This window comes from Lacerta agilis, chromosome 4, assembly GCF_009819535.1.
Source record: "Lacerta agilis isolate rLacAgi1 chromosome 4, rLacAgi1.pri, whole genome shotgun sequence".
Lineage (NCBI taxonomy): Eukaryota > Metazoa > Chordata > Lepidosauria > Squamata > Lacertidae > Lacerta > Lacerta agilis.
The window spans coordinates 15436481-15446913 of NC_046315.1; the positions used below are offsets into that span (position 1 = coordinate 15436481).

Below are 10433 nucleotides of genomic sequence, written 5' to 3' on the forward strand. Positions count from 1 at the left end.
TTGAATTGCAAGATGAGAAAGAACAGATATTTTACGATCTCCTTAGTCTCATCTTGTGGGATAGCCAGCCTCATATAACCAATATGTCTAGTTAGTGCATAAAGGGGTTAATGCCATAGAGCAGGCTGTCCTGCCAGGCCACTTGTAATCAAGCCTACTTTTGTATTAAGTCTACCTGAGATGCTGAGCGTGTGGAGAGGTTTGAGCTGGTTGTTCCCTCACTCTCACCAGCCTCTCTTGAGTTCCTATACCAATGATCTAGAAACTTACACCATTTTTGTAACTAAGCTAAGTTCTACTGCCTGCACAACTTTTCTGAAGCGCATGAACCTGACCTTTGAAGCGTTTGTAAGTAAGCCCATTTTTAACTTGCCAAACATGCTGTCTTTTCCTATGCTGTGAGAAGGTAGACACTTTGGAAAGAAACTTTTAAAGGGTACCTTTTGTAACTCACTTGGAGGGGCACAAAGCCTATACAGTGGTACCTCGGGTTAAGAACTTAATTCATTCTGGAGGTCGGTTCTTAACCTGAAACTGTTCTTAACCTGAAGCACCACTTTAGCTAATGGGGCCTCCTGCTGCCGCCGCACGATTTCTGTTCTCATTCTGAAGCAAAGTTCTTAACCCGAGGTACTATTTCTGGGTTAGCGGAGTCTGTAACCCGAGGTACCACTGTATTTCTATGCTTGGCTTTGCTTCATGTCTTGTGGTTTTTAATTTCTGCTGGGGTTGCCCCAAACTTGGATCTTGGCATCCAGAAATTTTCTTTTCTATATTTTTTCCACCAACACATCTTGTATACTGGATCTGCTCTCAGAGCCATATATCTAAGGTTATCAAACCCAAAACTATGTATGATATTTCAGAATAGGTCTTTGGTGCTAAGTCAGATGCTTCAAAATCTTGGAAATATGCTTCTGTTAATTCAGTAGACATAACCTTTTGTGTCGTAGCCACATAAACTTTTGGGTGGGACGGTCCACCAGCACAAGGATTTCCCCTAATGCAACAGAACTCCCGCCGCCCTGCTTCTCAGCACTACTTTGGACACAACCTTTTGTAATATATTATCTTGATTCTCCCCCTTGCTTTTCATTTTACAAGCCACAGAGAATATGTTAATACTGTCTAATAATAATAAAAAAAATTAAGTGAGGGCCAGAGAAACCAGTGTGAGATGTAAACTGCTCAGCAGGAGATTATTTTAATAAGCATCTTGAACTACACCTGCCATCTATCATCTCTTTCTCTCCTGCCAGTTTCAGTTTTTAAAAGTTTCATTAAAAGTGTTTCAATGGTTTTTTTGTGATTTTTAGTGCTCCCCGTTGAGTCGACATGAAAAGCTGCAGCATTTCAGATGGTACTGAATAAATTAATATCACATTAAACTCATATGCGACATGAAAGAGCAGTGCAATATATAACAATATCCTGAGCTCAATAGAAAGAAATAATTTGTAAATATATCTCTGGCTCGTTCGTTTTTAACCAGCCGCCCACTGAATTACCTTAAATGTTTCATAAATACTGACACACACACAGTTTAAAAATAATCCTGAATTGCTTACTTAAAGCGAAAGAGGAAGGTATGAAGTTTGGATAAGATGAAATATTTTAAATGGTAGGAAGAACTAAGGATTGAGGGGAAATTCATTCTTTTATGGCAAAGCTATTTGCTTTTTCCAAAACAATATGCAAACTGAAAGGCAGCTGTGCATTGAAATTCACATTTCCCCTAAATTTTGTAGTGTAGTTCTCTAACCAAATAAGATGTAGAAAATTGTGCATATTGTGGGAATGTATGCATCAAAATGCATATATTGGTAAAGGCAACATATAAAAATGAATTGTTCTAGGGAAAACTGCTTGCAAAAATGTTCATATTAGGAAAAATCACCTTGGTTTTTAAAAAATTAAAACAAAGGCAGAGAACCAAAAATTCACAGGGGAAGGAGTAAAAAGAAAAAGTAACCTGACTCTGCAATTCTGGGAGGCAGAAATATGTCAATATGTGAAATGCCTGAGAATTAGTACTGGGGCCATATGAGACACAAGTGTTCATCGGACAGCCCCTGAGTCTGAGGTGCACCAGAGAGAGAGAGAGGTTCAGTTGAGGACCCATAAACCCATAAAAACTTCCAGAGAGTGCTGATTTGGGGGGGGGGTCCAGATCATTGGATTTGCAGTTTCCCCAAATAATCCATCTGAGCCTTGCTACCCTACAGATCTTCTGCTGCTGTCAAACTCCAGTGATTCCTTGCCTTCCAAAGTTGCTTGAATTCCTACTCCTCATTCCTTTCTCACACAACACCCTCTCAGCCCATTGATGGGACTTGTCAGCTCTCCTTACTACTGGTCAAGCAACTCAAATGGTTACTTGTCTTCCAGATCCAAGCTGAACTCCAGCTGAAATCTTACCAGAATTCCTTTTACCTTTTCTTGAACATCCCATGGATGACCCCACCCGGTCCTCAGAATTTGTGCAGCAAAACTGCCCTACCTCGGACATCTCCCAAGGGGCTACTAATTCCCTTTCCTTTGCAAAATAGGGCCAGGCTGATTAGTAGATAGAAATGTACATGCTAATATATCTTACCTCGTTCGTGCAACACCATTCTCTGATCTGGGGTTGCAAAATCTTAACAACTGGTTGTCAGAATGTGCAAGGATTTCCTATGTGGGCTATTGACCTCTTGGTTATTCCATAGACTATTGTGAGTTGCATAAAGTTTCCGTGGTTGACTTTGGGAGCATGCTGTGATGTGCCACAACTGGGTTGTTGGTAGAGCACACAATCCAGACTTAATTGTTAAAATCACAGCAGGCATCACTAGGCAGTAATGAATATGGATTAATATAATGCGGATATAAAGTCCATATAGTTTACCCACAAATTGTGGTGGCTCAATATGAACATTCATACATAGTTTTAAACATATGCCAGAAATCCTAGGATCTAAGTTCTGGTTTTGTAAATCAGGAAAGGCACCAATATTTCCCCCCAAAAGCCTCAGTTATATTATCAAACATCAAACAGAAGCAGACAAATCAAGCTATTGTTGCTAGCTTATTTTGACTCTAGGGTATATTTTATTTTATTGCGGACATAAACCATGTTTTTCTATTTTAATTTGCTGTTCTGTTTCCATGGCAATTATGCCAAGGAATGAAAGGTAAAAGGATATCTTTGAGATAGTAAAAATAGAAAACATGTGGTGAGGTTTTTTTGGGGAAATGAGCTGGTAATTGGCAATTTCCAGATGCCATGCTAATGTCTTTGTGCTGTTTATGTTTATGCATCTTGGTAACATTTGCCCAGTGGAAAGCAAAAAATAAAAAAAATAAAAAATTCAAGTCAATGCTAGTAACTTCACAATTGTTTCCTTCAGTTTGTAGATTTTATAGAATCAGAAGTGTGTAATCTGCAAGAAAGCCTCAGCGTGAGATTTGCAGCAGGCATTACTGAAGGCTACCACTCACCAAGGAGGGGGGAGAAATTGAATTCGGATCACATTTTAAGCCAAATCAAATGTGCATGTTCTTAAACAGCGTAGGAACCGAAGCACGGCCATCCCTCAAAATTTGCACTTATCTGAATTTCACAATGCAGCTCTCCAACTAATGTTTAAGTGAAAATGACGTGCAAAAAAAGTATTCCGAAAAATTGCCTTCAAAATGCGTACACGAGTCAAAACTGAATACAAAAAATACGTTTATTAGGATAAAATACTGAAGAATTTTCATGAGGATTTCTCTGCAAAAAAATTCACAAATAGCTGCAGGAATGTGGAGAAATGATTTTAAGATTGGATAAATGAAAAGTGGGGAGAACAGAAACCGACAGATTGATCCCTACAACTTACCCAGCAGAAACTGATTAGAAATAACTTCAGAATAAACAGTAGAAAGTGCGTCTCCACTCAATAATAATAGTAATAATTTATTATTTATATCCCACACATCTGGCTGGGTTTCCCCAGCCACTCTGAGCGGCTCCCAACAGAAAATTAACAGCACAGTAAAATGTCAAACATTAAAAACTTCCCTAAACAGGGCTGCCTTCAAATGTCTTCTAAAAGTCAGGTAGTTGTTTATTTCCTTGACATTTGATGGGAGGGCGTTCCACAGGGCGGGCGCCACTACCGAGAAGGCCCTCTGCCTGGTTCCCAGTAACCTCACTTCTCGCAGGGAGGGAACCGCCAGAAAGCCCTCAGCGCTGGACCTCAGTGTCCAGGCTGAACGATGGAGGTGGAGATGCTGAAGCCGTTTAGGGCTTTAAAGGTCAGCACCAACACTTTGAATTGTGCTTGGAAACGCAGTTAGGGCCAGATTAAGCGTGATATTTGTTACAGGGCTGGGCACTGCATAAAAAAAAAAATATATGGAAGAACTTGGGGGAATTGAACATGCAAAAGGCCTCAGGCTCAGTTAAAAGGCTCTGCAAGAGTTAAGGAAGGCACCCTGGCAACTGTCAAAGGGATGTGCCAGCATGAAGCCCCCCCCCCCCGGCCCCTTGCCTGTACTAGGTTCCATGGGCCAATGGTCTGACCTAATACATTCACTTAATATACTTAATACATGATGTTTCCTCCCTTTATGGTCTTGACTTATGGGCTACTACTAAAATGAGGCTGCATTTTAAGCTGTATTTTAAGCCATACTTTATGCCTTATTTTCATTAACTGTTTAGTTGTTGTTGTTGTTGTTTTTCTATTACATTTTATTGTAATTCATATTTAGTGTTAGCTGCCCTGAGCAGGCTGGGTATAAATAAAAAAGTATTTATTATTTATGTTCCATGGGACGTTTTGGAAAAGAATGTTTCACGTCGGCAAATATTTCATGGCAATAAACCAGCACCCATAAGCTTGTAAACCTTTTAATTTGTGTTTTAGACCCGCGCAGAACGAAAGCGAATGGGCACCGCAACCTGCAGCTTACGGAAACTTCGGACACTACAGGACGCAGGTTCCTGCCTGGCATGGCCAAGGCGACATTGTCAGTGTCGAGAGCAGCTGCACGTTGCCTCTTCAAAGACCAAGCAGAACCCGAGAACCCATTGCAGATGGCAGGTCTCCATCACCCCAAGATGCGTATCCAGCACATTACAGCAGCTGCCTCCATGAAAGGAATAAGTCTGAGACGTTAGTGAGCCAAATCTATGTTTCAGATGAAATCCGGATGGTAAGAATCTCTAGATTTTGTTTTGTAAGAGAAACACTGGGTTGCATCCACAGTGGAACGTTGCTGTGCTGCTGAGCTTTCTCGCCATTCTTCACAGTCCTCTGAAAAGGACTAGCTGTGGTGACTAGCTGTGGGCAGAGCTAGTCAGTGCCTGGAGGGCAGCGGCTGAGGAGGGAGCACAAGGTGAGCTGAGCTTGGGGGACACTGTAGGTTTTGTGGGTTTGTCTTTTAGGGGCCGTGTGTGATTAAGTTTGTGTGCTTAATTGTTCCTTATTTGTTTGTGTGCTTGTTTCCTAGGGCTGTGCTTGTTTCCTAGGGCTTCTGCTTCTTGGAATTGTGTGACTATCCAGGCTTGTGTGTGTGTTTGTTTCTGGCTGTGTGCTCTTCCTGAAGGGGCAGGGCTTCTGTTGAGTTAGGTGACTAGCTGTGGGCGGAGCTAGTCAGTGCCTGGAGGGCCTTATGGCTCAGGACTGAAATACCTCAAGGACTGCCTGTCTCCATATGAACCTATCCAGACACAGGATCATGGTCTGAGGCCCTTCTTCTTGTGCCTGGAGGGTGGAGGGTGTCAACAAGTCTGGAGGGTGGCAACAGGAGAGTGGGTCTTTTCTCTTGGCAGAAAACATCCCTCTTCAACCAGGCCTTGGGCTGGTTAACATGCAATACCCTTATAGATGTCAAAACAAAATAAAAAATAAAAAAATTCCTTCCAGTAGCACCTTAGAGACCAACTAAGTTTGTTCTTGGTATGAGCTTTCATGTGCATGCACACTTCTTCAGATACACTGAAACAGAAGTCACCAGACCCTTATATATAGTCAGAGGGTGGGGAGGGGTATTACTCAGAGGGGTGGTGGGAATGGGTGATTGGCTGATAGGTGTGGAAAACATGTTGATGACTGTTAATGACTGCAATTGGTCTTACAAGAAAAAGCAAGGGGTGAGATATGTATAATGAGATAAGAATCCAATGTCTCTATTCAGACCAGGTCTCTCCATGGTTTTAAGTCTGGTGATGAGTTGCAATTCAGCAACTTCTCTTTCTAGTCTATTTCTGAAATTCCTTTGTAATAAGACAGCTACTTTGAGATCTTGTATAGAACGTCCTGGGAGATTGAAGTGTTCTCCTACTGGTTTCTCTGTCTTGTGATTCCTGATATCAGATTTATGTCCATTTATCCTTTGGCGTAGGGTTTGGCCTGTTTGTCCAATATAGAGAGCTGAAGGGCACTGCTGGCATTTGATGGCAATCAAATTTAATTGGCAAGTGAAGGTTTAGTCACAAACTAGATTTGCATCGCCCTTCCTTGCTCTGCCAAATTTGATTTCAATCAAACAGACAAATGATTTTGGTATGCAAAACTGTTGGAGTGATGATGATGATGTTCAGTTTTAAAAACCACATCTTTCATAATGCTGATGCCACTTGCATTTGAACCCTGAGCCAATTGTGGGGGTGGGCAGGGGAGAGGAGAGGAGAGGAAAGCCCCATTGCACTAGTGGGACTTATTGACTTTGCTCCCACTCGTACAACTATTTTGTTGAATCCAGCCTTATGAATGGAAGCACCTTCAAGGTGCTCGGAAGTCTCACAAATATATTTGCTTCCCTTGGTCTCTGGATCACTCTCAACAAAAGTATTTTGTTGGAAGAGGGGTCAAGTGCTATGAAAAATCTTGTGTGGTGATTAACCTGTAATAGGGCATCGCTTGATGCTGCAATGAAAAAACGATTTGTGTGTGTGTGTGTGTGTGTGTGTGTGAGAACAAGCACTTAGCTTCGAAACCTTTAAAACAGCGCACAAGGTATGAACAAGATTCTTGGAGAAGTGTGGGGCCTCCTGTGTCTACTTGACTCTCGCTTTGTGAAAACAGCTCAGTGGTGAACATTTCCCTTAGAGAAGCCTTCCTTCCTTTAGTACTGAAGTAAAGTGTAGTGTGGCTTTTATTGGAAATAATAATAGGAACACTCTGATTTGAACTGTTGGCAAAAAAAAATTGTGTGTGTGTGTGTGTGTGTGTGTGTTTTGCAACTTAGTTCTAGGTTTCTGGGTAAAACCGATTATCAGGAAGTCTTCCTCTCTGGCTTTGGACTGCAATTGTTTTGGTTACCCTTGTCCATGACTTGTGCTGGGACAGAGAGTGGATTTCATGCTCTTTATTCAGCTCATAGTAGTGAGGACTGCAGTTTCCCCAAAACATCTGCTTTATATACACTATTTATACAATGGGCCCCACGTGATTGGCTAATTCCGGGATACTCCTGTATGCCAATCGGGTTGTGGATTCACTTCCACCTGGAGCTGGATTGAGTGGCTCCTGCGGACCAATCAGACTGCTGCATTCTGGATCCTATTGTTCTAGGACCAATCAGACTGCTGCAATCTCAATCCTATTGTTCTAGGACCAATCAGACTGCTGCATTCTGAATCCTATTGTTCTAGGACCAATCAGACTGCTGCATTTTGGATCCTATTCAACTCAGTACATAACACCCCTCCCCTCTAAGTTCCAGTCCTGCCTGGGAGGTTGCATTCATAGTAATGGGCATGTTTTTTATGTGTTACATGACCCTTCATACTCTTAAGTGGCATAAAGTTAGTTTATGGAAAAAAAGGTGATGTATATGGTTTTAAGACAGATGCAGAGATTGGATAAATACCTCTTTGGAATAAGAATCACACAGATCAAGACTTAAAATTTAAGATGTGAAATGAGGCAGAGTTTCAGTAAAGTTAAAATACTGGTGTTCATGGGCTTTTATAGTAAGGAACCTTAAATAAGGGATCCCTCCCAAGCATGGCTATTGTAGTTTTGCTTCTTCCAATTTGAGGGCAGTAGCGTCCCGATATAGACACGGACTTAACCCAGCGGGATGTAATACCACCGACTGGGCTAAGTACTCTGTGGAACAGAATGTGCAAAAGAAGGAGAGATCGTTTCACCAGCGGAGTATTGTCAGTGTGAAAGCTAATAAGAAAAGCTGGCTAATTATACCCCGTCCTAATTGTGCCAATTCTCCGTGTCGTTCAGGCTTCCCCAGAGACTCCGTTTCCTGCGACGGTGACAGAGAAGTTCCTACAAGAGGAAGAGAAGCGAGCGAGAGATTTTGAGCAGGTTTTAAACTCTCACATTGAAGAGCTGCAAAGGCAGTCGGAGAACACCATAAAGAAGTACACCGCTTTCAAGCAAAGCAGGCACAGATGAGCCTGGGAAAAAAGAAAGTCTAAAATGTAGTGACAATCCCAGAATAAATAATCAGCTACTGCTTTTAAAAAAAAAGGGGGAAAGGGGGAAAAGAATTGCCTTTATGCAAAGAAGTGTTTGTAATGTGAGATTTTTGTATATACTTCGACTGTGGATTTCATTTCAACATGAATTTGGAATATTGTGTATTGCAGAGTGTATGAGATCTAAAAAAAAAAGAAACCTGGAAATTAAATATGAAAAAATTTTAACCTTTAAATGCATACCAGATGTCCATATATTGAACTCTTATTTAAGATGCACCCTGTTCACAAATCCAGCCAACTGCAGCAGATGCTAAAATATAAAATATACAATATTCAAGAGAGTCCCGGACCTCTCCCCCCTCACCTTGGGTTCTGTCTGTCCTTCACTGCACCGTAAAGCAAATATACAGAGAGCGCAAACAGTAGCTTAGCTAAAAACCTTCATTTATTTATTTATCCCACCCTGTCTCCAAAGTCCTCAGAGCTGTGTTAGTTTCATATTAACCCTGTAGGTTAGGCTGAGAAACAGATGGCCTGTTGCAGATTAGGAATCTGTTTAGGACGGGATATGGGAAACCCCGAAAGTTGCAGCATAAAGGCACAGTCTCAGAAAAGGGCTGTAGCTCAGTGTTAGAGCATCTCTTAAAATGCAGGAAGTCCCTGGTTCTCAATGTCTGAAACCCTGGAGAACAGCTGCCAGTCAGAGTAGACAATACTGAGCTGGTTATGGTCTGACTCAGTATAAGGCAACTTCACGTGTCCTTTGCCTTTTTCTGATCTATTTTGCACATTGTGGTTAGCTAGAGTATGGCTTTTTATTATAAATATAGTTTTCTTGACATCCATTATATGACAATGATTGGGGGGGGGGAGAGAAATGCAAAAACAAAATCCCAGCTTACCCTCCTCCCACCTCTAAGACGGATCACTCTTATTTAAGTTTGCCAAAATCCAGTCTGTGGTTTGGGTGGTTGCCAATCTGCTGGGGCTCGGATGAACGTTGCTCCCCTGAAGCTGCTATTTGCATTGGATCCCCCCCCCCCCGGTAAAGTGCCGAGATGGCTTATTAATGAGCAGTATCATCAAAATGATGTGAATGACTAAATAAAATAATTTGCTATTTCCTCCCACTTCAAAGAGCAGCTTCAAATGGAGGCAGCAGGCTAGGAAAGGGTTAATCCCCCCTCCTCATCTGCTACAATCCCAGTAATTTTCAGGCCCATTCAAAGCCCTAGCTTATTTATTAAGCCACTCTTCATTCACCCTAAGGCCCCAGGGAGGTTCACAACAAATTAAAGTACAGCATTAAGAAATTCCCCGCCTCTGCGCATTTTTAAGGTGCTCTTCCTCAAACAACTTCTTTCTTCCCATTGGAAAAAAGGGGAGGGAAAGATTTAGGACAGGCAGCTGAGACACCTCTGAGTACAAGCCGCTTGCTGGTCTGACATACACTTTGGGGTCCCACCAATGTTGGCTGGGACAGAATTTCGCAATGGCAGGGAGGAGAAGTTTCGTATTCGTTTTACCTCTCTGGTGCCAGACTCTCTGAGGTTCGAGAGCGAGATCTGATATCCCACAGTGATATCCGGGATGCGACCACAGGGGCCATGGAATTGCAGCCTCAATGATGCGCCAAGTTTGTTCTCCTGTTTCCAACTGTCAAGAAGAAGAAGAAGAGAAGAGTTTGGATTTGATATCCCGCTTTTCACTACCCGAAGGAGTCTCAAAGCGGCTAACATTCTCCTTTCCCTTCCTCCCCCACAACAAACACTCTGTGTGGCGAGTGGGGCTGAGAGACTTCAGGGAAGTGTGACTAGCCCAAGGTCACCCAGCAGCTGCATGTGGAGGAGTGGAGACATGAACCCGGTTCCCCAGATTACGAGTCTACCACTCTTAACCACTACACCAAACTGGCTCTCAAGCCTTTTGTAGAAAGAAACGGGGTCCTGGACTGTTGTTCTCGGAGACTAATACAGAGTTGGCATAGCACCTCTCTGCAGAATTGCTTCCTGCCAAA

General features: G+C 42.3%; 1 protein-coding gene across 3 annotated transcripts in view; it reads left to right on the forward strand.

Moving 5' to 3' along the window:
• Positions 1-8649, forward strand: part of DEUP1 (deuterosome assembly protein 1) — a 52396-nt gene extending 43747 nt beyond the window's left edge. For all 3 annotated transcript variants that reach the window (XM_033146124.1, XM_033146122.1, XM_033146123.1), the window contains 2 exons: positions 4896-5184; positions 8217-8649. In XM_033146124.1, the coding sequence (XP_033002015.1) occupies positions 4896-5184; positions 8217-8390 (463 nt within the window). In that variant the 3' untranslated portion in view covers positions 8391-8649. The remainder of the gene's footprint in view (positions 1-4895; positions 5185-8216) is intronic.
• The last annotated feature ends 1784 nt before the right edge of the window (positions 8650-10433 follow it).